This window comes from Panthera leo, chromosome B4, assembly GCF_018350215.1.
Source record: "Panthera leo isolate Ple1 chromosome B4, P.leo_Ple1_pat1.1, whole genome shotgun sequence".
In the NCBI taxonomy this organism is placed as follows: Eukaryota; Metazoa; Chordata; class Mammalia; order Carnivora; family Felidae; genus Panthera; species Panthera leo.
Window position 1 is genome coordinate 77641618 of NC_056685.1, and position 27834 is coordinate 77669451.

Sequence of the window (27834 nt, forward strand, 5' to 3'; positions counted from 1 at the left end):
AGAAAAGGTGTACCTCATATACATTTAAAAAGATTTTTTTTTGGATGCCCAGGTGGCTCAATCCGGGAAGCATCTGACTTCAGGTCATGATCTTGAGTTTCATGAGTTCCAGCCCCGCATCAGGCTCCTGCTTGGGAGTCTCTCTCTCTCTCTCTCTCTCTCTCTCTCTTTCTCTCTCCCTCTCTCTCCGCCTCTCCCCCATTTGCATTTTCCCTCTCTCAAAATAAATAAATAAACTTAAAAAAAAAAAACCCAAAACTTTGAAGTCTACAGCATAGAAAATTTGCCTGAGTCTCCAGCCTGCTGGCCTGCCCTGCCAGTTTCTGACTTGCCAGTCCCCACAACTACGTGAGCCAATTCCTTAAAAGAAATCTCTCTCTCTCTCTGTATATCTTGTGTCTCCAGAGAACCTAATATAGTGGTTATGCATGAGGTGAGACTGCGGACATCGGGTGAGTATGGAGAATCCACTGGAAAGTACGGCTGGTCACAGGTTTAGGCCCAGCCTTCTAGGCCTCTGCCCCGTTTATGGCAGAACTGGCTGGCATCTTCTTCCTCTGTGGAACCTGGTTTAAAAAAGTTTTTTTTTTAAACATTTATTTATTTTTGAGAGACAGAGAGAGACAGAGCAGGAGCAGGGGAGGGGCAGAGAGAGAGAGAGAGAGAGAGAGAGAGAGAATTCCAAGCAGGCTCCTTGCTGTCAGTGCAGAGCCCGACCTGGGGCTCAGTCTCATGAACCGTGAGATCATGACCCGAGCCAAAAATCAAGAGTCAGATGCTCAACTGACTTAGCCACCCAGGTGCCCCAATCTCTTGGTATTTTATATTTTGGGTGCTGTTGTAAATATTACCTACTGCAGGAAACGCTTGGTCAGTTTGTCTGCTGTATAACAGAAGCCTCCTTCTATCATTCAATGAGTAATTTTTCCTCTCTTGGAAAATCACATGGGATTGGTGAAGGGTGACTGTGGACTCTTCTGGTTACATCACACAAGGGCTTCTCCTTAAAAGCACTAAATGTTCTATGGAAACCAATCTGACAATAAATTATATTAAAACAAAAAAAGCACTCAAGATGCCCAGGATCTATCTTATGTGGACCTTTGGCAAAAGAGAACTTTAATAATTGCAAAGAATAAAGCATCTAAATGCTCACAAGGTTTTGCTGTGAGAACATTTTCTGCCCCAAGTTAATGATATCTTATTGTTTAATAGCTTTCCTTAAAAAAAAAAAAAAAAAAAAGAGAGAGAGATGCGCATTGAACCTTCTGAGACAGAGGTAATTGGATCTTAGCCTGACAGTCATTTTACCCAGAGGGAAATAATAAAAGGAATAATAAACTGTCCCCCAGGTGACAGCAAAATCTTTGTTAATCTATCCGGAAAAGATAGAAGAGGTTCCTATCTTCTTAAACATTTGAAAAAACAGTAAATTTCATTGGAGAGGGTTGAAATGCTATCTGATATCATCTGAATGTTGTTTAATATTGTTTTAGGTTGAAAATGATTGAGAGGTGATAGAATAACTCAACAGTAGTTTTTTTTAATGTTTATTTATTTATTTTGTGTGTGTGTGTGTGTGTGTGAGAGAGAGAGAGAGAGAGAGAGAGAGAGAGAGAGAGACAAGGAGAGAGGGAGAGAGAGAATCTCAAGCAGGCTCCACGCTGTCGGAAAAGAGCCCGATGTGACCTGAGCCAAAATCAAGAGTCTGATGCTCAACTGACTGAGCCACTCAGGTGCCCCAATTCAACAGTAGTTCTAATGTCCTTTTATTTTTATTTTTTTAAAAATAAAAGGACATGATATATATTTTTTATTATTTTATTTGAGAGAGAGAGAGAGAGAGAATGAATCTCAAGCAGGCTCCACACTCAGTGCAGAGCCCTGGATGCAGGGCTCGATCTCACGATGGTAAGATCATGATCTGAGCCAAAATCAAGAATCCGGCGCTTAACCGACTGAGTCACCTGGGTGCCCCCTAGTGTCTTTTTAATATCCTGAACTTTTAAAAAAGTTTATTATTATTATTATTATTATTATTATTATTATTATTTTTTTTTTTTTTTTTTAGTAATCTTTACACCCAATGTGCAGCTCGAACTTACTACCCTGAGATCAAGAGTCATATGCGCTTCTGACTGAGCCAGCCAGGTGCCCTGCACTTTTTGGCTCACTGCTTATTAATCCTGTGGAATTTTGATTTTCAATAGGTTACACATTCATATGGCACAACAATCAGACATTGAATAGTGAGGTGTGAGTTTCCCTCCTACTCCATTCCTGGTCGCTTAGGTTTGCTCCCCAGAGGCAGCCACCGTTACCAGTTCCTTTTGATTCCTTCCAGAGATGTAGCCCAGAGAGGGAGTCACCTTGATTGTAGCAGTTACCTTAACTAGTAAATTGTTTCACTATATTGTCTGAAATGGTTAAAGTCGTTATTAAAAGAAGTCAGCTTACTGAGCTCTCTTTGTGGCTCTGCTTTTTAACGGATTCTCTGGGGGTTTCTATTAGACAGACATATCAACAGCATATAAGATCGGCAAGGTGGAAACAGTTTTGGAGCGAGAACTGGGTTGAATTCTGGCTCTCCCAGCTACCAGATGTCTGATTTTTAAATCCAGCCTTCATAAAATGTAGCGCTCTCCAAAGGCAGTGTGTAGGTACAAAGTGGTCCTTCCTTCCCAGGTGTGGTAAATGGAGTAGGCAGAGGCCACAGAGGGCCAGGTCCCACCCCTCCACCCCCTTCTGGGTTTGGACCTGTGGATAAATCCGGAGGGCTTTGATCTCAGTGATTTCTAAACACCCCGAGATCAAGAGCGGAGCCTGAAAAGGCAGCCCTAAACTAGAATAACCTTTTCTTTCTCCATGAAAGAGTGGCGGTCATGTTTGCTGAGAGCAGGTGAAAGTAGATTTTATTGTTTAAAATTAAAGATTTACAGAAACTCGTTGAAGAGCTACTGATTATCAGTGAGGCCCTATGAACTCCCCACAGTGGTAAGTGGGTAGAACAGTTGGACACAGTGGGAATGTGCATGCGTTTTCTTAGAGGTGGGACCTATTGCCAGAGAGGGGGTTGGTATTTAGTGGGGAATGGTATAAGAAAAATCCATGCTTAGTGAGGGGGGAAAAAACCCCACATATTCTTACTGGTCCGTGGTGTTTTATCAACTTGAAGGGATGCTCCAGAACATCTCAGGGACTCCTGATCCCTTTAACCACTCCGTGGTAAAAAATGATCTGGGATGTAGATTATCTCATTTACCTACACGACACGATTATTCTTGCAGAACCTCAGAGAGGAACAGGAATGCACTTCTTCATATCTTCTACTAAAGAAGACGGGCCTGAAGAGGTGCCTTGATATATGCGCATTCTGCCAGACTACAGTAAGAGGTGACAGGCGTTTTGCCACAATAAGGGGTGAACTCAAACTTTGAAAAGGTACTGGCTCCACTTATGAATGATCAAGACTTAAAATAGCCTGGGGTTCAGCTGTTCTAAGAGGTTCATGGAAAACTATTCCAGGCTTAACCAAACCCAGTGACTTAGCAGGTACAAAACAAGGATGCCTCAAGCATAGAGGCAGCGGGCCCCCTGCAGGGAGCTGGGGAGGGAGTTTTAGGGCCCTGATGGACTCTGTGACGTTGTTATCCTGTCTTGGCATTTGATATCTTGCTGAACCCACAGGTGCTAAGTTTCAAGGTAAATTAAGTTCTTGGCCCCACTTCCAACATACGCTCGTACCTGCATGGGCGTGTGTGTGTGTGTGTGTGTGTGTGTGTGTGTGTGTCAGTGCATGTGTGCGTGTGTGTGCGTGTGTGTAGGCTTCCTCCCACCAACAAGTTGTTCTCAGACACCTGCTGGGTATCCTACAATTCAAGTCAGTTCTGAAGACAGTGACAGTATCAGATTCGCAGGTTAGTGGTTCCATCTTATAAGACTGCCCCCCTCCTCCACGTCAGAAGCCAGTTGCAAGCCTGTGTTGTTACCTGTGCTTCTGATGGACTGGTTATAAATCAGAGTTCCCAAGACCCCCTTCCTGGCTTTGATTAACTTGCTAGAATGGCTCACAGAACTCAGAAACATTTCACTTGCTAGATTACTTGATTATTGTAAAAGGATATAACTTAGGGATAGCCAGAAGGAAGAGTTGCATAGGGCAAGGGATGTGGGAAGAGGTGTGGAACTTCCAAGCCCTTTCCAGGCACACCACTCTTCCCAAATTGTGTGTTCACCAACCTGGAAGCTCTATGAACCTTGTCCTTCCGGGATTTTATGGAGGCTTCATGATACAGGCAGGGTTGATTAAATCATTGACCATTGGCGAAATGATTCAACCTCCAGCCCATCCCCCCTCCCTGGAGGTCACAAGGTAGGACCAAAAGTTCTAACCCTCTGATCACATGGTTGGCTCCCCTGGCAACTAGCCCCCATCTTTAGGTGCAGTGCAAAAGTCACCTCATTAGCATTACACAAGAGACACCTTTAAGCTCTCAACACTTCCCGAAATGGCAAGGGTTTTAGGAGCTGTGAGCCAGGAACCATGGGTGAAGACCAAATATATCTATTTTTTCTTTCTTTTTTTTTAAAACTTTATTTATTTATTTATTTATTTATTTACTTATTTATTTATTTAGAGAGCATGCTCACGAGTGGGGGAGGGGGGAGAGAGAGAGAGAGAGAGAGGGAGAGAGAGAGAGAGAGAGAGAATTCCAAGCAGGCTCCACACCATCAGCACCGAGCCCAATGTGGGGTTCGAACTCATGAACTGTGAGATCATGACCTGAGCTGAAATCAAGAGTCAGACACTTAACCGACTGAGTCATCTAGGTGCCCCCCCCCCCCCATATATGTTTCTTATCAATCATAATACCTAGAGTGGTCTGGGCAGTTTACCCCTTGGCATTTATTGGTCCCTTGGTGATTAATCTAAGCTCAACCCTGTGGTCCCATTCTCCTTGCCAGGGATGGGCAAAGAAGAGTATCTGCTGGGAAACTCTGAGAAAGCTCTCATTCCTTTTGAAAAAACAGATTCAAGAATAAGCCCCTCAGAAGCCTACCTGAGACTAAAGGCCACACAATGTCAGGGTGGAGCAGAGGGACAACAGAACCGGGGTCCCTGTTGATACTGTTGAGCTGGAGCTGATGCTGTTCACGGGGTCCATCCCTTCCTGGTGTCTCTGATATGAGAGAACCCAGTGGGCTGACTGGATCAAAGGGAAAACTGGGGGCACCAGCCCTAGGACCTCCTCTGTGGGCTAGACCTAGACATCCTCTGTGGGCTTTAAGATTTTGCCTTGAGTCTACGAAAACTAGAATTATCTACAGAACCCATAATGCAACGGGGGAAACAATCCTACTTGGGGAGTCAAAGGACCTCAGAGCCCCAATGGCTCACAAAGTCATGTCTGAATGGGAACTGTAGCCTGCTGCCCGTGTGAGCGGCTTCTCTGAGACCTTGTAGAGGAGTCCATTCTGGAACTGCGGCTCAGGCACTTCTCGCCTTTGGAAGCAGAGAGTTCGAGTCCAGGGAATGATCTAGAGGAGCCAAGTCACTTCACCTGGGTTATCCCATGGCTAGATGCTATGGGAGAGGCACAGCTCAGTATATGGGGCTGGGTGGGGGGGAGGGGCTGATAGAACTACCCCCAATTCAAGGAGACAGAGAGTGACTGCATGAAGTCCCTCAGTTGCTGGTGGTTCTGTAATGTGAGCAAGTTGTTTAACCTCAGAGATGATAAGGGTCTGCTGTGAAATTTAGATGAGATAATATTTACAAATCGCTTACTTGCTCAGAGATGATAAACACTCTGTGTTCAACAACAACAACAACAACAACAACAACAACAACAACAACACAGGCACGCCAGGCCACTCCTCTCTCCCCACCGAACAACAACAACAACAACAACAACAACAACAACAACAACAACACAGGCACGCCAGGCCACTCCTCTCTCCCCACCGAAGGAGAGCCATTGAACTCTACTAAATCTGCTGGGGCCACTCAAGCCTGAGTAGGACAGTCAGTGGAGCCAAGGTGTGGCTTTCTCGGTAGGTGACTATAACTCCACCTGAAAGTTTTATTTACTCATTTTCAGAGGTTCAGTAGGATCCTTGCAGCTCCATGAGCTTGACTGACCCATGAAGTTTGGTCTGGGATTGAGAGTGGGCAAGAATGACCACTTGGATCCTGCTCAAAGTTCTTTCATTTTGGTTTACTCCTAAAGCAGCTGAAAGCAGTGCACAGGAGGGAAATGAGACAAAGGTACATCCAGCTGGGTGGCTGCCACTCCCCATGGCCTCTTGTGTCAATTCCCAGAGAAACACCTCACTCCAGAGTTTGGAGGTGTCAGCAGTCAATGGGGAGCAAGATGTTGGCCAGACCAGACAGCACAGGACTGTGAGTTTGTTACCTTTCTACCTCTGCCACGTCATACCCAGGAACAACAAAGATATCTCATAAAGCAATCATTCTGATACTTGAGCCATGTCGCTCGGGTCTAAGTCCAAGCCTTGAAATTCTTCCTGTATCACCCTTGGTGCAAGCACTCCTTATCTGTACCTATGTTGTATACAGGTGCTTATTAGCCTGGAAGGAGCCTGGTGAATTCTTAAAAGCTGTATGAATTCTGAAAAATTCCCCCTTCCTCTGGGCCTGTGCAGAACTGTGTCAGGACACAAGCTGTACAACCACATGTTGGACAGAGTTCCCATTTCTGTCCAGGGCCTGCCATCGTGGACTCTGTCTCCGGGTAGACAAGGGAAGCGGGCTTCACTCAGGGTGAAGCCTGACTTACGGGCAAACTCTAGGAATCCCACTGCTTAGTCAGTGTTGCTGTTTCCCTAAGAATACACCCAAATCTGATGTCAGGAGCTGCATGGAGCCTGATGACAGCTTTGGAACCCGGGGCTGCCTGCTGAGCACAAAAATGTTAGTCTGTGGAAGTTGACTCCTGACCAAACTCAGGAGAGATTGGGAAGCTTGACTAAGCACAAAGACACACAGGGATTGGGACAGTCAAGTGTAAAGGACCACACCTTCTTTGTCTAGCATATCATCAGGGGACTACCTCCCTTTGATTCTTAGTCCATAAAATTCAAATGAGGCCCAACTCACTCCCCAGCACCAACAGTGAACCTGTGATCCTTTGGCCACAGTGTTTGGGTTAGGGTTAGGCATAGTACCCAAACCAGACTACTCAGAGCCTCCTCTGAGATATTTCCTGAAACCAGCATAAAAAACAAAACAAAACAAAACAAAAAACCCTTCCCTCCTGCCCATACTTCCTACCCTCCACCCACGTGACCACTGTGGAATCATTAGCTGAGAAGAGGATTAAGTTGAGAGCTGCTAAGCTAGCTATCATGGCCGTAGCAGGAGAAGGAGAGTCAGCCTGAACATGAAGCCAATGCTGAGAAAGCAGACAATAAAGGAAAGAGTGAGAGGAAGTGTGTCTGAAGTAATTTATTCCCAGACTTCTCCCTTTTCAACTTTGTTTTCTTTCTTTCTTTCTTTCTTTCTTTCTTTCTTTCTTTCTTTCTTTCTTTCTTTCTCTTCCTTTTTCTCCTTCCCTCCCTCCCTTCCTTTCTTTCTCCATCTCTCCCTCCCACTCTCCCACTCTCCCTTCCTCCCTCCCTCCCTTCCTACTTTTCTTTCTTTCTTTTTAGAGAGAGAAAGCACTCACAGAGGGGCAGAGGGAGAGAGAGAGAATCCTAAACAGGGTCCATGCTCAGCTCAGAGCCCAATGCAGGCTTGATCCCATGACCCTGGAATCATGACCTGAGCTGAAATTGAGAGTTGGATGCTCAACCAACTGAGCCATCCAGGCACCCCTTCAACTTTCTTTTCTTTCCTTTTTCTTCTTTCCTCCTTTCCTTTTCTTTTTTTTTCCTTGTTTTGGTTGAAATTTTTTTGAGTGTGTTTTTGTTACTTGCAACCCAAATAAAGAATCTGACCAATAAATAGTGTGTGCACTGAATTAATGTATTGCTAGGGCGGGGAGCTATGTTCACTTAAAACCAGGCCTGGCAGGGAGGAAGCAAAGAGAAACTCCCAAGAAAAACTTAGAAAATGATGCTTTTGCATCTCTAGGGAGCAGAGATAGGGAGCTGAGTGGTGACTCATAGTGGAGAAGGTGAGGACATATTGGATTGGGAGGGATGGACCATCCATCCTTCTAGGCTTTATCCTATGAGATGCCCTTGAACCAGCCAATCTCCCTGGTAGAACTTGGAGATACATGGGAAGCCAGGAGAACTGGTTGACTTTCCCTTGGGAGGTGAGATGACCCCAAGACTAGAGAGGCAAGAGCCTGGTCAGGTGTCTGGCCTATCTCCAAGCCTCTCAGGGCATGCTGCACCTCAGTCCCTGTTAGTGCTGGCCAACCTAGGGACATCACCATTTCTCTACTTCATTACAACCTTGGGCTCAAGCCTGTTGATGTTCTATGGCCAAATATGTCCCTCATGTTTGCTTTGGAAAGGTTATACCCAAATTCCCCTCTAGAATCTCCTCTGTTGCACGTAAATAGTGCTGCTGTAAACCCCCTGGGTTCATGGGTCTGGTCATTTTCCTGGGGTAAACTTCTAGAAGTGGAACTTGTTGGATCAAAGGCTATGAACATTACCAAGGTTTTTGATTCTTATACCAGCAGAAAATATTATCCATTACTAGAACACAGACATACAGATTTCCACCCTTGTCAACTAGGAGAAGGCTGATGGCCAAATAAGTAATGTAAGAGGTGACCTGTTTTTCAGAAATACAGACTCATGTCACAATGTCTATAATAAATTAAATTAAGACCATAATATGTGCTGTGGATACAGCAGATCACATGGCATTAAACAAATTGGACTGCCTGGTTCCCTGGAGACAAGGGCTAGAAAGCACCGGAGAGAAGTAACGGGGTTCTCAGGGTGCCTCCTTGGAAGTAGGAAGTGTTGCAGACGGCAGCTGCATTTCCTGAGGGTAACTTCAGTGTAAGTGGGGGTAGCACCAGAGGAAGGCAAAGGACATTTCTCTCAGGGAACTCTTTGTTTGATGAGGGAGATCACCAGCTACAAACAAAATGATCTCAGGAGAGAGATTTTGTCCTGGAACAGGCGAGAATGTTCTACCATTCTGTCCACAGTTGGAAAGATTAATGTATTTGACAATGTCTTCAGAATGTGGGAAGAGCTGTAACAGAAGAACGTATGTAGGGGATCCGGGGGTGGCACAAAGGAGGGAGCCATTAACTTCGCCTGTTGGAGAAAGAGGGGCCATGACCTGGTTTGTGAAGAATGAGTAAAAGTTTGCCAGGTGGGTGAGTGGGAGAGACGCAGGTAGAGTGAGGGGCGTATGTGTCACCTGGGTGGCCCTTCCAATTTGGGCTACAAAAAACATGCCCCGGCGAGTCCACAGATTTTAGTGCTCCAGGCACCATATGCAATGATGTCAGATCCCAAAGTACAGTCTGGGGTCCTCTGAGGCCCACTCTCTCCCCAAGACCCTTGGGTTACCAATGTTGAGTAACCACAGGGCCAGTGTGGTGCTGGCCCAGCAGCCTTGCTGCAGCACAGGGCTGGTAGTCAGCCAGGGACTGACTTCCACCAGTCAGTCCTTAGGTGGAAGCTGGGTGAACTGGAGGCATTTGAAAGGACAAAGGCACTGGGGTGATGTCATGCCCTGAGGGTGTGCCTCTCAAGCTTGGGCTCCTTGCTTAGGAAAGCACACTCTTAGCTGAACTGGTCAGCATTCCCTGTTTAAAACCCTCTGTTTTTCCACCAGGAGCTCGGTTTCCTGCCCCGGTGGGGGAGAGTGCACAGCTTCTGATCATAGACATGTGTGTTAATTTCCAGGGCTGCTATGAGACAAAGTACCACAAACGAGGTGACTCCAAACAGAAATGTATTGTCACACAGCCCTGGGGAAATCTGCAGGACCACGCTCCTTCTAAAATCTGTAGTTGGTGGGGGGTTGGTGCCTGCGTGGCTCAGTAGGCTGTGTCCGCCTCTTGACTTCGGCTCAGGTCATGAATCCAGGGTCCTGGGATCAAGCCCTGAGTTGGGCTCTGCGTTGAGCGTGTAGCCTCTCTCTCTCTCTCTCTCTCTCTCTCTCTCTCTCTCTCTCCCTCAGCTCCTCTCCCCTGCTCACATGTGCCCTCACTCTCTAAAATAAAATAAAATAAAATAAAAAATAAAGCTTGTAGGAGAACGCTTCCTTCTTTGTGGTTCCTAGGACTGTAGACACAACCCTCTAATCCTCAGTGTTCACGTGACTGTCTCTCTGTGTCTTCATATGGCTGTCTTTTTATAAGGACACCAGTCATATTGGATCAGGGGCCCACTCTACTGTGATACGACCTCATCTTAAATAATCACACCTGCAGTGACTCTATTTCCAACTAAAATCCCATTCTGAAGGTACTGGGAGTTAGGACTTAAACATATTTGGGGGAGGGTGTGGAGGGCACAATTAAACCCCTGACAGCGTCTCTCAGACACAAGGCAGAGCTTTCCGATGGTAAGGACTGGAGCTCCCTGTGCTCTGAAGTGTCGCTCAGAGGTGGCAGCTCGGGACATGGTGTTCCAAGGCTGTTACAAGATCCAAGGCTGTCCAGCATTGTGGCCACAGGAAGGTGTGGGCCACAGGGAGCTGGGGCTCCCAGAGCCAGACCTCGGTGCTGTGGGTCTGGAGGGAGAGGGTAGAGTTGAATTCCTGTCAAGGGACCCATCGCGGGGCCCTTTCTCAGGTGTTCTTCGAGGAAAGAGGCTCCCAGTGTAAAGCTCATTCTGGAGCATATTCCTTCCAGAACTGGTAAGGAGTGAGGAAGGGATCTCACTAGATACTTGGGTTTTTTTGTTTTGTTTTTGTTTTTCTGAGTTTCCTTGGATGTTTTTCCCTTAAAAGAAATAGAGAGTATTAGTATGGGGTACAGTGCTATGTGCTAGGGAGCACATATCAACCCAGCTTATAAGTTTATTGTGTTCTAAAATTTATAGATGAGTAAAAGGAGAATTAACATCTTTAATAAAATAAAAGTTTTTCCTACCAAACAGGGTGTGCCTTTTGGTTTAGTCAAGACTTTTGTGCCACTCGGCCGTACTTGATTTTTTCCCTATAGTTCTTGCATATTACTTGTTCGCTAAGACCTTTGATCTCTTTGCTTATTACCATAACAAGAATCTTCTCTTGTTCTAATCAGTTGTGCTTTGTGTTAATAGGAAAGCTATTGAGTTTTGTATAATAATCTTGTGCCCAGCCACTTTTCTGAATTGCCTTATTGTCTGTGGCAGTTTTCAGTTGATTCTCGTAGGTTTTCCAGGTTTACGATTACATAGTGTATTCCTTTATGATTTTTTATATGTTTTATGTTTTTCTGTTATTAATGTCCATTGGCTAATCCCTCCTACCCATTAAGTAATGAAGGCGACTGTGATCATCCTTAACTAGTTTCTGACTTTCCTGGGAATACTTGTAGTGTTTTCCTGCTAAGAATAATGTGGCTTTGTTGTTCTGGTTAGAGTCACACATGAATGCATCTGGGCTTGAGTTCATTTATCTTTTTTTTTTAATGTTTATTTTTGAGAGAGAGAGTGTGTTGCATGAGCGGGGGGAGGGGCCCAGAGAGACAGAGAATCCGAGGCAGTCTCCAGGCTCTGAGCTGTCAGCACGAAGCCGATGCAGGGCTTGAACCCATGAGCTGTGAGATCATAACTTGAGCCAAAGTCAGACGCTTAACCGACTGAGCCACCCAGGTGCACCCCCCCCCTTTTTTTTTATGTTTATTTTTGAGAGAGAGAGAGAGACAGAGTGTGAGCAGGGAGGGGCAGAGAGAGAGGGATACACAGAATCTGAAGCAGGCTCCAGCTCTGAACTGTCTTCACAGGGCACGACTTGAGACTCAAGCTCACGAACCATGAGATCATGACCTGAGCCAAATGTGGACACTTAACCGACTGAGCCACCCAGGTGCCCCTCATTCATCTTTTCAGTGGAGAGTATTTGAAACTTTCTTGTCTCTCCCTCTCCCCACTGCCATCCACTGGATTTTCTTTTTCTTCTAACAGTCTTCCTTTTTATAGAGCATTTGCCATTTAATTGATATTTTTACTTACACAGAGTTGAGCAAAATTTCTTCGCATCAAAGAAATAGTCTCATTTACATATTCTTGTTTACTATTTTTTGCATTTATGTTTTCCCCTTTACCTAGCCTTCCCCCATGCTATGATTTGGTTCGCTGATGGGTTTTTTTCCCCCTAAAGAATTAGTTTTGAGGGGCACCTGGCTGGCTCAGTCAGAAGAGCATGTGATTCTTGAACTGGGGGTTATGAGTTTGAGCCCCACGTTGGATGTAGAGATTACTCAAAGGAAAAGAATTAGTCTTGAGTATATATTTTCCCAGATTTATTGAGATATAATTGACATAAAACTTTGTGCAAGTTTCAGGTGTACAACGTGATGATTTGATACATGTATATATTTACAAAATGATTACCACAATAAGGTTAGTAATGCATCCATTACTTCACCTAACTTTGAGGTATATAATACAGTCACCATGCCGTACCTTAGATCCCCAGAACTTATGTATCTTATGACTGGAAGTTTGTGCACTTTGGCCGACACTTCCCCATTTTCCTTACCCTCCAGCCCTTGGCAACCACCATGATACTCTCTTTCTATGAATTTGACATTTTTAGATTCCACATATAAGCGATACTCTACAGTAGTTGTCTTTCTCTGTCTGACTTATTTCACTCAGTGTAATGCCCTCAAGGTCCATTCATATTGTTACAAATGGCAGAATTTCCTTCTCTCTTTTTAATGGTTATATAAGCTAACTAATATTCCAGTGTGTGTGTGTGTGTGTGTGTGTGTGTGTGTGTGTGTGTACATGACATTGTCTTTACCCATTCATCTGTCTATGGATACTTAGATTGTTTCCATGTCTTGGCTATTGTGAATAATGCTGCAATAAACATGGGGATGCAGGTATTTCTTAAACATAGTGATTTCATTTCCACTGGGTATATATCCAGAAATGGGATTGCTGGATTATATGGTAGTTCTATTTCTAATTCTTTCCTTTTGAGGAAATATCATGACTCTTTTCCATAGTGGCTGCACCAAATATATATTCCCACAAACGGTACACAAGAGTCCCCTTTTCTCCACATCTTCACCAACACTTGTTACTTGTCTTTTTGATAATAGCCATTCTAACAGGTGTGAAGTGATAGCTCATTGTGGTTTTGTTTTGCATTTCCCTGTTGGTTAGTGATGTTGAGCATCTTGTCATATTCCTGTCGACCATATGCATGTCTTCTTTGGAAAAAATGTCTGTTTATATCCTTTGCCCATTTTTAATTGGATTTATTTTTTTTTGCCATTGAGTTGCATGGATTCCTTATACCTTTTGGATATTAACCCCTTTACCAGATATATGGTGTGAAAATATTTTTTCCCCTTCCCTTAGATTCTACTTTTAATTTTTTGAGATTTTTCTCCCATTGGCTGCCTTTTCCTTTTGTTGATAATTTGTTTTCATGGGCAGAAGCTTTTAAGTTTAATATAGTCCTACCTATTCATTCTTACTTTTGTTGCTTGTGCTTTTGGTGTCATATCCAAAATAATCATTGCCAAGACCAATGTCAAGGACCTTTTCTCTATGTTTTCTTCTAGGAGTTTTATGGTTTTAGGTCTTACATTGAAGTCTTTAATGCATTTGGAGTTAAGTTTCATGAATGAAGACTTTCATTCTTTTGCATGTGAATATCCAACTTTCCCAACTGCATTTGTTGAAGAGACTATTTTCCCCACTGAGTATTCTTGGCTTTCTTGTCAAACGTTAGTTGACTGAATATGCATGAGTTTATTTCTGGGTTCTTGATTCCGTTCCATTGGTCTATGTGTCTGATTTTATGCCAGTACCATACTGTTTTGATCGCTATAGCTTTGTGGTATAGTTTGAAAAGTTCCCAAATACATTTATAAGCTCTATTGTTTTTCTGTTTTCTCATTTAAGTTTCTAGTTTTATCTTTAGGAAGTCTTTAGTTTTTCTGTGGCTCCTTTTTTAACTTTGTGAGTGGGATGTTTAATTCATTTATTTTCATTTTCACATTTATGTGTTTTACTATTTAAATCAATAAAATATTTTTGTCTCCAGTCTTCTGCAATTTCGGTTTTAATTTCTCTTCTTATGAATTACTTAAGACTTTTTAAAATTCCATTTAGTAGAGTTTAAAAAACTTTGTGTTACCTATTTCAAGTTTAATTACATTATCATAATAGAATGTCTATTAAGCTATAGAATTTATTCAGTTTTCTTTTGGTCTAATAGTCGATTCTGGTGAATTTTCCATAAGCCCTTCAAAAGATGTATTTTTTGTTTTCAAAGTATAGAGTTCAATATATATCAATTAGATCAATCATATCAATTTTGTTACTCAAATGTACGTCTTTATTTTTTTTGTATTGTTCTGTCACAGGCTAAGAGGGGTAAAATAAACTCTTACAATAATAATATGTGTGTTGATTCCTTCTTGTTTTTTCAGTAAACTTTGTTGCTATGTTATTTGGTTGCACAGGAATTTGTTAAATCCTCCTGGTAAAGTAAATCTTTATTGTTATAAAGTGCCTATAATTTTTACCTTAAACCAGTATTAGCAAGGTAGGATCTTGCTTTCCTGCTTTTCATTCCTTCCATTATTCCTTCCCCCCCCCCCCCCGCCTTCCCCCACATCTTTCTTTATTTTGTCTATGTGGTATATTTTTTAATGCTTTAAAAAAATGTTTATTTATTTTGAGAGGTGGGAGGGAGGGGCAGAGAGCGAGAGGAAGACAGAACCCCAAGCAGGCTCCTCACTGTCAGCACAGAGCCCAAAGAAGGGCTCGAACCCACAAACTGTGAGATCACGACCTGAGCCAAAATCAAGAATCGGACTCTTAACTGACTGAGCCACCCAGGTGCCCCTATGTGGCATACTTTTGCCCATCCTTTATCTTTAAAACGTACTGAGTCATCTTGCTTTGGGCGAGACTCTTCTATTTCGGTGGCAATCTGTACTTTTGTCCTTTGGCCAACTCAGGGCAGCGATGTCCTGAAGTAGTGCCCACTGGCCTAGGGATTTGCCTGTTTGATGGAAGCCTTTTTTTGTTTGATTATTTGTGTTTTTGAAAATGTCTTTATTTCACTTTCATCCCCTGCCTTTTTTTGCTATTTCCCGACATTTTTTTTCCCAGGAGAAAATTGTGTTTTGTTTTAAGAGCTAACGGTGTGATTTTAATATTTAAAAAAATTGCAGTATAGTGGATATAAAATATTACATTAGTTTCAGGTGTACAATATATAATTAGATCCAACAATTATATACATTACTTTACAACTTTTAATTATGAAAATTTCAAACATAGTGGGGAGATGAAAAACAAGGACAATGGACATCGGTAAAGCCTCCTCTGGATTCCAGAATTGTTAACATCTTGCCATATTTACTTTATTCCTCTCTCTCTCTCTCTCTAGGCATATCTGTTTCTATATCTATATTGATCTATCATTCATTTTTAAAAGTTTATTTACTGAGAGACAGAGGCAGAGAGAGGAGAATGAGAGAGAAGAGAGAGAATCCTAAGCAGGCTCTCCACTGTCAGCGGGGAGCCCGATATGGGGCTTGAACTCATGAACCGTGAGATCATGACCTGAGCCGAAATCAAGCATTAGACGCTTAACCGACTGAGCCACCCAGGCGCCCCTATATTGGTTTATCATTTAAAAGTAATTTGTATAAAATTTACATACATATATTTTGTAAGTCCCTTCCAACAATTTTTAGGGGACAGGGACCAGAAGTTCTGGAGAGACCCAAACTAATAGGTTAGAATTAAGTTGTGCTGGCATTAGTTCATTTTGCTTATGCCAAACAAAGTTGATTGTTTCTATATCTGTTTTAAGGCTGGATTTTTTTTTTTCTCAGCTCTTCATTGGCTGGCCATCTCATAGCTCTGGGTGTCCTTGGTAAATCTAGCAAACACTCTTTCTTATATTTTATGAGAAAAGACCAGAGAACCTCTGCCTTCTTTAAAGAGGAAGCTGACCTTTTCAATGTGGCACAAGATTAGGGGTAGAAAAAGACATATCAGGGAAATACGTTCAAATTCTGTGTCTGTTCCCTTTTGCCCCAACCCAAATGTCTGAATGGGTCTCTTTTTTATTAACTGAAAAATAAAAGGCCTCAAGGGATGTTACCCTAGGAGTAAGAGTAGCTTGGCTTGAATTTATATCTATGTCAGATAATGCGATTCTAGAGATAAGTAGTTAAGAGTTATTTTGAGAACTTCGTGAGAGTTTGTTCAGTGAGCTAATGAATGGGTATCCCTGGCAAGCTTTCCAAAGTGGAAATGATATGAAACGGTCATCTGCTGGGAAAGGGTAACAGAGGAGGAGCTCTGGGCTTTTGCTATGGGGAGTTCATGTTAATGCTAAAGGAGATTCACATTGTCGCAGTTCAATTGAAACCAATTCAATTTTATGCAGGAAGTGGCTGAGTGAAGTTATATTTCTAGGAAGCCACACAATGAAGTGCAAAGCATTAGTAGTTCTTGACCCAGCTCTGCTATTAACTGGCGTGGGCAAGTCCCTATTCCAGCCACACTTCAGCTTTAGAATCTGTCAAATGTTCTGTGTACATTTACAGATCCAAATAAATAAATAAATAAATAAATAAATAAATAAATAAAACTACCATATTATCCAGCAATCTCATTTCTGGATATATACCCAGTGGAAATGAAATCACTATGTTTAAGAAATACCTGCATCCCCACGTTTATTGTAGCATTATTCACGATAGCCAAGACATGGAAACAACCTGAGTATCCATAGACAGATGAATGGGTGAAGACAATGTCAGACAGATCCGGATAAGGGGATACAAAAAAGTTAAGAGTATATAGAATTCTAGGAGTGTGAGCTGTTGAATGTGCTGCCACCTTAAGGATATCCTAGGCATACTGGCTAAAAGGGAAGGGAAGAACTTCCCTGCTTAGTATAATAACAAGCTCGAGAGGTCTTATTCCCAAGCAGATAAGATGTGGAATGAAACTGCCTGATTTCTAAGCATCTGCGTTTGACTAGAAATGGATAAGCCAGATGTATTTCATTAATACAGATGTGTTTGGATCTGATATCAAGGACTTGGCAAATGGATCTTGGTTAACACCCACTTCTCCTAAATTCCTGAATGCTTGCCCACCTGGATCTGGAAATCTCAAGGCTTCTTTCCTCAAAGGCCTGCTTTTCTCTTGTGGTCTGCTCCCTCCTACCTCTGCCTCTCTGCAAATATCTTACTCGTGATTCCACATGAGGCAGAGTGTTGGTTTTTGCCATCTTATGGGGGTTCCCTCTACTTGGTCTGGAGCAAGGTGTGAATGAGTACAGTCTGGGGAATTTCTGTGGACCACGTTGATGATGACGAATGAAGGGGGAGGGATTTTCCCAGTCAGGAGTCCACTTTCGTGGCGTTTCATTGTTCTTCCCTTATGATGTGTAGTGTTTCAGGCTGGCAGCAGGCTGTGAACAAAGAAATTGTATGCAGTGGTCTCTTCCGATATGCTGTGACTTGGCAAAGGGCTGAAGGCAAAACCATGCACCTGCATGACCTTTTTAGCTAGACAAAGAATCCTCTCTCCCCCCAGCCCCCCAGGAAATGCTCCCAGACCACAGCGCAAACAAGCCCTAATTAAGTCTTTCCTTGGATCCTGATGTCTTTTCCTCTAACCTTTCCTTGGGTTTAGATGTGTAATTAAGAAGAAAGAGTGGGGGAGAACAGAATCAGGTATAAGACACAGCTGGGAATTGGGAGCTACTTAATAGCAAGTGAAGTCTGGAATCTGTTCTGGTGGCTCTTTTGATGGTTTGAACACAGCAAGGGATATGGTAAAATGATGGGAAAATTAAGATGCTTTTGATGAAAAAATTGGTTGCAGTTATGTGACTGAGCAATTTGCTCAGACATTTTGAGTTTCTTGTGTTTTTGCCTTTTTGTTTCTGAATAAAAGAATTTCAATGTTTGTCAGCCAATATTTAAAGATAATATAGGTGCTTGGTGCTTCCCTGGGAAGGCTGTGAACACACCCTTACAATTATATGCAAAATTTGAGGCTTTGTGTAGTTATCTGAAAAGAGAGTCCCATAGATTTTAATCATGTCCCCAGTGGGTTCAAGACCTATTCTCTTCCCCCAAAGTTTAAGAACTACTGGAATTAGGGGCACCTGGATGGCGCAGTCGTTTAAGCGTCCAACTTCCGCTCAGGTCATGATCTTGAGGTTTGTGAGTTCGAGCCCCACGTCGGGCTGTGCGCTGGCAGTGCGGAGTCTTCTTGGGATTCTCTTTCCCTCTCTCTCCGCCCCTCCCTGCTCGTGTGATCTCTCTCTCTCTCTCAAAATAAATAAAGAAAAGCTTGAAAAGAAACCCCGCTGGTATTAGAGAAGGCTCTGGAGACAAAATCTGGAAGGGTAGCCATATTTGGAAGCCATGGAGACATGATGGAGCCTATAAAAGTTGGGGAAGGAAGGAAGCCCCGGACAGACCCATGGGAGGCAGTGAGTGGTTAAGCCTGTGTACCCTGGAATCAGATACACCTGAGCTCAGAGCTTAGCATCCTCTTCACTTATTAACCGTGCTGGCTGTATGATGGGGCAAGTTGTATCTCTAAGCTTCAGTCTTCAGTTTTCTCATCTAGAGAATGGGATGATAGAACCTACCTCGCAGAGTGATTGCAAGGATTGAGGTCATCCATGCAGCAGGCCTCCTTGCTTCCCTGTGGACGTGTGTGTGCACGTGTGTGTGTGTGTCTTTGTCTCTACTCGTACTTTGCTTTTTCCTGTGCATCGTATGCCTCCTTCTGGGCCAAGCACCTGTATAGGCCTCAAGAGGCCCTGCATTCGATCCCACTGTTTTTTCTGCTTTCTTTGGAAAAGTGATCATTGCGACGTGGTGTCCTTGGCTGAATATCCTCGTTCCAGCTCCTCTAGAGACCGCTTGCCGGCCGGGTTGAGAGCTGCATATTTGCACTTTTCCAAGCAGTTTAGGGAGAATTAGAGCCTAGGAACCTAGAGCCTGGAGCGTGGAGCCAAGTGAGCCAGCCTCCTCTGGGAAGGAGAGACCAAAATAGTGCTGCTAGGGGAGAGCCTGTCTTCTGCAGCGCCTCAGATAGTGGCTGCCTCAGGCAGCCTCAGAGGCAGGTTCTGTGGCCCAATTCCTTTTGTAATTTGCACAATAGACCAGAAGATGGGGCTCTTGACCTTGGAGTCAAGGGCCAGAGGCTCTGACTTTTTCCACATTTGAACTGCAAGAAAATAGACCCACCAGAGCTCCCAGGAATGGTCTACCTCCTTAGGCCTCTCCTTACTCTACCCACTCATGCCCACTCCCATGGCTGGGAGCCGTATTTCTGGGGAGTGGGCAATTTGGGGCACATCTTCCCTTTGAACACCGTTCTTGGCCCCTCCTTAATTACCATGTTGCCAGAGTCCTTCCATCTGACCTCCTGCCCCAGGTTTTCCCCTGCAACCCACCTTGCCCCTGTGGTGGATCCCAGCCGTGTTGCGTAGTGGCCAAGAACTCCAGAGTCAGACAGGCTCATCCGTGACTCACGTCCTCAGAGGAGCTCACCCTACCCCCCCTTGCCAATTACCATCTATCACATAGCCTTGCTATTGAGTTCCTAGCAGCCCTCATAATCTGTGATTACTGTTTGTTTACTTGCTTACTGTCTCCCCACTAGATCCTAAGGCTCAAGAGGGCATGACCCTGTTTTCTTATTCTTTCTCTGCCGTGTAACACAGGCCTGAATACACAGGTTCTCGGTAAATGTATTTTGAATTAATAAATGACCAAAGCCCAGCTTCACACCTGCCCGACCTTAAGAAAGCTGCTGAACTTCTCTAAGCCCCAGTTTTCTTACCAGTGAAACGGAGAAATAATGGAGATATTGGAACTATTACATAACACGATGCATGTATACCACAAAGCCTGGGGCCTGGTACACGGAAGCACGTTCCAAAACCTTTAGCAGTGTCTTAGTTGCTATCATATGAGAAAAATAAAGTCTGAATTAATTAGCTAGTTCTCCATAATTTGGCCATAGGTTTTATTTATTATTATTATTATTTATTTATTTTTTAACCACAATTGGTACTTCACTACTACTCTTCTCTATAACTTTTTGCTTTGGCTCAAATCATGGCTACTCTGAATGGGCCACGTACATTCCTGTTATTAAGCCTTTGCCCAGTAGCTAAGATGCTTGCTCTCCTTACCTTGGCTCAATTATTTGCAGATTTAGCTGTAACCCATGTCCTCTGTGTCATGTTCCTGAAGTGTCCCAAGTCATAAAGATCATTTCCTTTTCTGACTGTTTATTACCTTTGTTGTCGACATTACTCCTATCACTCTTATTTTTGTGAAAATTTTTTAACATTTATTTATTTTTGAGAGAGAGAGACAGAGCGTGAGCAGGGGAGGGGCAGAGAGAGAGGGAGGCACAGAATCTGAAACAGGCTCCAGGCTCCGAGCTGCCAGCACGGAGCCCGATGCGGAGCTCGAACTCACAGACTTTGAGATCATGACCTGAGCTGAAGTCAGTTGCTGAACTGACTGAACCACCCAGGCGCCTCACTCCTATCACTCATATTTTATGTCTTATTATCTTGTCATTATGTTCACATGTCTTCTGTTCCCCTGATTAGATTGTAAGTCTTTTGGAGACAGTATTATATTTTAAATTTGTCTGCATCTTTGGTGCCATTTGGGCTTGTAAATAGCAGGCATTCAAAATATTTTCAATTGAATTAAAAGCACGTATATTTGTTAACTACTTTCTGTATGTTTAGCCTTCTTTGAGACTCTGTGGAGTATAGAAGGACATAAAAATAATTACTATCTTCAAAATACTTACAATATTATTGTAAGTTAAAGTCAACATATACTAAAGTACTTAACTAGGGGCACCTGGGTGGCTCAGTCGGTTAAGCGTCCAACTTCAGCTCAGGTCATGATCTCACGGTTGGTGGGTTCGAGCTCTGCATCAGGCTCTGTACTGACAGCTCAGAGCCTGGAGCCGGCTTCAGATTCTGTGTCTCCCCTCTCTCTGTGCCCCTCCCTCACTCACACTCTGTCTCTGTCTCTCTCTCTCAAAAATAAATTAAAAAATAAAGTACTTAACTAACCACAGCATGGTAACTGATAGAAGAAATGTATGGAATGCTATGAGGATTCATAGAAGGGAGAGATGACATCTCTAAGAAGTGTTGGAGAGAGTGGGATAAAGAAAGGTTTCTTGGAAGAGGTGGCCTTTGAGATTGACTTTGAAGGATGGTTAAGATTTTGATGGGCAAAAATGGGCGGGGAGGGGGGTGAATTCCAAATTCAAGACAGGATTAGTGAAGAGATAGAGACTGTGGCAATGAATGCTAAGGCTCAGAAACAGGACCAGGGGCTTATACAGGAGATCAGAAATATGGTTCTGCCCCAGGGACACTGAAGCACAACCTTGTTTCGAATTTCAGGGCCAATGCAAGGTGTGGTGTGCAGGGGTTGAAACTTTAACATGGACCCGACTATGTTCTCCAGATGGAGTTTCTTTCGGGGCTAAGGATTATTTGCAACCTTTTTTTCCCCTCTCTGATAATATGGATTCACCTACAGTCTGATGTTATAGTGCGTGTAAAGCAGGGACTCCTTTCCTCCTCTTGGGGACAGAGGGTTGGTCGGATTATAGCCAGCCTCTTTTCTTTCAAGCCCAAATCAAATTGAATGCATTACTTACGGTTTTCTAACCTTGCCTTAGATCAGTAGTTCTGTTGTTAAATCATAATTTGTCTTACATCATTTCTCGGAAAAGTTGGAAGCGTTTTTGTGGAATTATTTCAACCATCAGCCTGAGCTCAACTCTGTGCTTTTTTCCTTGCCAACCTAAGACCCACGGAGAAGACCTAGGTCGTACGGAGTCTGTGGAGGGGGGTCGGATCACACTGCCTGCCCGCTTCTCTTTAATGCTCTTTCGTCTATCTGGACACTAGTTCAGAGATTGACAAGTAATTTGAGAAGGGCCTTTCCCCTCATCGTCAAGTTACTTCCTTCTTCAATTCCAAGGGATGTTTCCCCAGAATTTAAGAACCCTTACCTAAGGAATAACATCAGAATTAGACAGAAACTTTCTCCGTTTTCAAGGGTCAGGTGCAGCCGCAAACAGAAGCATGAGATTTTCGATTTCTAGCAAGCGGTTGGAAGGACCTTTAAGCCCAGAGGCCCCTGAAGGGAGGGAGGCGGTTTCCAAGGCAACCGGGCCGGGAGCGGTAGCCTCCCTGGGCTCCCTCCCTCCTCCTCCTCCTCGCGGTAGCCCAGGGTACCGCCGGACAGCGTCCTCCCGTGCTCCGCGCGCTGATTGGCCGCACAGGCCGCACGCTGATTGGCTGCGGCGAGGCCTCGCGGGCCGGTGGCAATGGAGGCGGCGGCGGTTGATGGTTGACCGTTGGCTCCGGGGTAGGGGTCGCCGCTCGGGCGATCGGCTCAGAGCCGAGCGGAGCGCGCGGGCTGCTGACGCTCGGCCTGGAGCCCGCGGGCGAGACCTAGCTGGGTTCCGCCATGCCGGCCGGGAGTAACGAGCCGGACGGCGTCCTCAGCTATCAGGTAGGGCCCCGCCTCCCGCCCCTCCCCGGGGCTCAGCCTCCTCATCCTCTGCCCACCCTCCTGCCTCTGCCCCCGAGCCGGGCTCCGCAGGCCACTCCCTGAGGGCGAGGGGAGGCCGGCCCGGGACACCAGGGGGCGCTCCGGGCGTTTGGGGATCGGGCCGGGGCTGCGAGAGGGTGACCTTGGGCCGAACCTGGGAGCCGGCGGATCACTGCCGCATCCCTTGCGAGGCCGGCAGAGGAACCCTGACGGCGGCGGGCGGTGACCTCTGTTCTCGGGTACTCCTTCTTGGGAGAGAGGCTGGCTTCTGGCCTGGCGGTGTCCTGTTGGAACGTGGGAGAAAGGGTGGCCAGGGACCTCGCTCCGGTGGGGCAGGTCTCCTCTTTGTGTTGTTTCTGGAGACTTCTGGTTCCTCAGCGGCTCAGAGAAAGAGCTGGAAAGGCTGGAGGCTGGGGCCAGACCCCATTAGTGTGGCCAGCTTTATGAGTCTCGCCATCTCATTGGGCAGACAGCTGACAACTTCTGGCAAGGGAAGGGGGAATGGGCTGGGGAAGTGTTGAGAGGTCAGGAACAGGTGTTTATTTAAGGGAATGAGGAAACCAGGCTTAAGTAAGCCACAGCTCAACTGTTGGGGTGGCGAATGTAAGGAAAATCATCGGGCTAGGTGTCAGAGACTGCAGGCTCAAATCCTACATCTGCCTTGCGCTGGCTTTGTGACCTTGAGTAAGTCACTTGCCTCCTTGAACCTCAGTATCTCCGTCTAGTAAAATGCGAATGAGAATACCTGCTTTGCTTTCACAGTGTCGTTTTGAGGACTGAATGAGGTGCTATTTGTCAAATGTCTATTGTGTGACAACCAGTAAGAGAGTGGTAGCTCACTGAATTCTCACTCCCCCCTTTCCTGTACCGTCAGGTGGTTGTTACTGCTCTGGAAAGAGAGATTGAAGGGGGGGGCAAGTCTGAAGTGGGGGGCTGTGGCGATGATGATGGGCCTTCTTAGGAAGGATGATAAGTCTTGGAAACAAGTGCCATGTTGATGTCAGGGATGGTTTCTGTAAGGAGGCAGGGGAAACATTCTGAGTTTGTAGCAAAACAGGCATGGACTCTCTCCTCTTCCTGGTACTAGTTTGCCTCTAGATGATCCATGATTCCCTCTTTGCTTGTTCCATCAAAAAAGGAACCACATCTAAGATTTTGGAAAATCTTTCCATATCTGATCCCCCTAAGGCCTAAAAGCGTATTCAATCTATGTGGTGGGGATACAATGATGAGCAAAACTATGCAATGTTCTTGTCCCCTTGGAGCTTCCTGTCTTGGAGGGTGGGGAGAAATAACCATGTTTAAATCAAATAACCACACAAGTGTATTATTATGAACTGTGATAAGTGTTTTCGAAGAAAGAGAGGCAGTCTCTCAGTGTTTCCAGCCTTGGTCTCAGACGAGAGAAGATTTTGCTAAGGAAGAAAATTAGAGATCTAAAGAATAAGTATCAACTGAGGGAAGAGGGAGATCAAAGGACCTTGGAGACAAAGAGAATAGCAGAAGGGGAACACATCTAGTTAGAGGGCCTGAAAGAAGGTCAGCGTGGCTGGAGCCACAGAGCAATGAGGGGAATGGTGTGAGATATACTCTGGGGTCGAAACACAGAGCCATTATAGCCTGTCCTGAGAAAGTTGGTATTTATTTAAGCAGCGAGGGGAAGCCACTGAAGGGGTTTAAGCAGGGAGGGGAAGGAGAGAGCGAGAGCGAGAGCGAGAGAGAGAGAGAGAGAAAGAACGCTCGAGCAAGTGCATAGAGTGAGTGGGGAGGGGTGAGAGAGCAAGCTCCAATGAAATCATGATCAGATTTTCCTGTTGAAAGATTTCTCTGGCTGCAGTGGGGAGAATAGAATAGGCTGGAAAGAGTGTGAGGAGACAGTGTGCTTAACATGCAGAATGTGTACCAGTCGTATTGTCGAGATCATAATAACCCATAAGCTTCTGTTAGTGCTTTGTGAAATTGATAATTCCTGAGTGCTTCTGGGGTCACATAGAAAATAATTATCTCCTTTACATCTAGTTCATGTAACTTTCTTGATCAGTGGGGTGAGGAGACAAAAAGGAATAGAGTAGGAACAGTAGGACCTCATGAAGGCTGGGTCAGGTGATGGGCAAATGGATACTTGAGATATAGGGAGGAAAAGAAAGGAGGACAGGAGGAGGAAAGGAAGTAGGGGTGATTTGGGGGACAAAAAGTCAACCGATTGAAAATTGCCAACGAAGCCTCCTATGTGCCAACTAGGCTGTGGGGGGTGGGGTGGGCGGAATGGACCTTGCAAAGAGAGGGGATTGTGCAACTTGCTGTAAAGAGATTCTAGGCATCACATCTAAATATCACAAGTCTAGGCTGTTTTTTCTGGCTTGGACTATTGCACTAGCCTCCTACACTTCCCTCTGCTTTTTCTCTTGCCCTTCTATAGTCCACTTTCCACATGGCAGCCAGAGAGAGCTTTCAAAAACACAAACCATGCCTGATCCCATTTTGAAACCCTTCAGTGGCTCCCCAGTGCATTTTAGAGTAAAATCCAATCTCCTTATCATGGCCTACCAAACTTTAATGTGCTCAGGGACTTGTCCACCCTTTCTGACTGCCTCTCCCCCATTCTCTCACCATGCACCCCTGCACTGGCTTTCTTTCTGTTTCTTCGATATGGCAAGCTCCTTCATACTTTAGGACTTCTGCTCTTGTTGTTTTCTCTGCCTAGGACATGATTCTATCCAGGGTTTTATGGGACTTAATTCTAATATTACCCCCTCAGAGCGGCTTTCCCTGACCCCCACAGTCACTGTCTTTCATATGATCCTGTTTTATGTTCTTAATAGCACTTATGACTTATCTGACGTGTTCTTGTTTGATTTCTATATTTTCTTTTTTGGAGAGAAGCTTGACGGGGGCAAGGACTAGGAGGAAAATCTTGCCATATAGCACAGTTCCTGGTATAAGATAGGCGCTCAGTTGCATGAGTGAATGAATGCCTTTCCTGTATCCAAAGTCAATGTGCTTCTCCTTCAGGAGCTCGCGGTCTTGGGGTTAGCACAGAACATCAGGTGCCCATGCTTGCTTACACAAAAGCTGTCCCTTGTGTGCGGCTGTGCCTTTACTCAGGTGTTCCAGCTGGGAAATCCTTCCCCTCCTCTTCACCTAGAATATCCCATTTAGCTTTCAGGGTCTGGCTCTTTATCACTCTCAGAATTCATCACTCAGTGTTCTCTGCTCACAGCACCCACCAAGGGCTATTACTGTCTCCAAAGTATGTGCCTTTAATCACTCTGCATTACTGTAGCTTGGTCTTTGACACCTACACCAATGCCTGGCTTGCAGCGAGCACTTAATAACTGTTTGGGAAGATATATGTGGTAAGGTATACAAAGGTTACATTGGAGTGGGAAGAGACTGCACTGAGGGAGGCCAGCTAGGAGGCTGTAATTTAGGATGAGTTAATGAAGGCCTGCCTTTCTGAATTTTGATGGGATCTCTGGAGGTGGTTATCAAAATTTTAGGAGTCAGTGAACTCTTAAAGGGGTGAGGTAGTAAGGGAGGAAGAAGGGCAGGGGCGCCTGAGTGGCTCAGTCAGTTGAGCGTCTGACTTCAGCTCAGGTCATGGTCTCACAGTTTGTGAGTTCGAGCCCCGCGTCGGGCTCTGTGCTGACAGCTCTGAGCCCGGAGCTTGCTTCAGATTCTGTGTCTCCTCCTCTCTCTGTGCCTCCCGTGCTCATGCTCTATATCTGTCTGTCTCTCAATAATAAATAAATGTTAAAAAAAAAAAAAGAGCAGAAAGCTCTAGGGAGAGCCCCTAGTTTGGACTGGAACTGAGGACATCTTGTATCTTGTGAGTCCTCCTGATCAGCACTTTCAGAACTGAGCAGAAAGGAGTACTGGAGGAGAAGGCCGGAGTGGTTGGAACCATCAGCACTCCAGCCAAGTGGTTCTGGGAACTGCAGGGAGGTTCAGGGACGGTGTCAGCGACGGAGCGGGGAGCAAGTGAGTTTGGGTATTCACCAAGGTTTTTATGTGAATCAGGCCTGCTCAGAATGGAAAGCTTTGCAGAAATCTTCAGAATAGTGAGCCCTGGGAAATGGGTGATGATTGGGAAGGGTGGCCGATGAGAAGACAGTCACATTCCGTACCTTATGGTAGACCTGAAAAAACTCCTCTAAGCCAAGAGTTCGTGACAGAGACGGAATGCTAGTGCCCAATGGCTGGCACGTGTCGGAGCCCAGTCAACACCAGCTGAATGTTGTTGAATAAAAACATCAGCCATAGCGGTTTCGCCTCTCACTACATCGCAGTGTACAAATCCATATGGCCCCGCCCCCTCCCGACAGCCGGGAGGTGTTCCTTTCCTATGAGGGAGTGGGGAAAACCGAACATTCTCTGTACCTGGCTTTCCCAGCTCTGCTGGGGAGCTTTGGTAGGGGAGGGGTGGGCGGTCCTGACAAACAGAGAACTGAGGTAGTGTGGGGGACAATGCAGGCTGCAAATTTACTTCCTTCAAAATTTGTGGATAATTGCCTTAGCTCATAGTTTGCCTTGGCAGGGTAGCCGGGGCTCTCAGTCAAGACTGCCCTAGTAGTTAGTAATCATTAGGACACAGAAAGCAACCGTGTTTATTCTGGATCTGCTGCCAGGTTACGGCAACAAATCTTAGATAACGGGGAGATTGTTGTTCCCTGTAAGATAGTAAGTAATAAGTTTACTCTGGTCTTGGTAGTTAGGGAACCCTAATGTGTGTATTAGTTTCTATTGCTGCCATAGCAAATTACCACAAATTTAGTGGCTTAAAACAACACAAATTGATTATCTTTCAGTTCTCTACTTCACAAGTCCAATGCAGCTCTCACTGGGCTAAAATCGAAGTGTTGGCAAGGCTGTGTTTCTTTCTGGAGGCTCTGAGGAAGAATCTGTTTCCTTGATTTCTTCAGCTTTTAAAGGCTACCTTGTTTCCTTGGCTTCTCGTTCCTTTCCTCAACTCCAAGCCGCCAGCATAGGGTGTCTCAAACCCTACTTTTGGTATCACATCTCTTTCTCTGACTCAAGTCTTCTGCCGCCAGTCCCCCCCCCCCCCCCAACTCTTTAGGGATTCTTGTGATTGCATAGAGCCCACCAGATAATC

At 44.9% G+C, this 27834-nt stretch overlaps 1 protein-coding gene and 1 long non-coding RNA gene across 4 annotated transcripts in view; one reads left to right on the plus strand and one right to left on the minus strand.

The window, feature by feature from the left end:
* Positions 1-16410: 16410 nt before the first annotated feature.
* Positions 16411-22351, minus strand: LOC122223566. Its single transcript, XR_006204360.1, has 3 exons — positions 22177-22351; positions 17244-17560; positions 16411-16657 (listed from the first exon to the last, which is right to left on the minus strand). It is a non-coding gene; the product is annotated as an uncharacterized LOC122223566 (long non-coding RNA).
* A 159-nt stretch (positions 22352-22510) lies between these two features.
* Positions 22511-27834, plus strand: part of SLC4A8 (solute carrier family 4 member 8) — a 79603-nt gene continuing 74279 nt past the window's right edge. For 2 of the 3 annotated variants that reach the window (XM_042946582.1, XM_042946583.1), the window contains exon 1: positions 22511-22682. In XM_042946582.1, the coding sequence (XP_042802516.1) occupies positions 22638-22682 (45 nt within the window). In that variant the 5' untranslated portion in view covers positions 22511-22637. Of the gene's footprint in view, positions 22683-22892; positions 22961-27834 lie in introns of those variants that run through there. The other variant, XM_042946584.1, reaches the window with a different exon arrangement.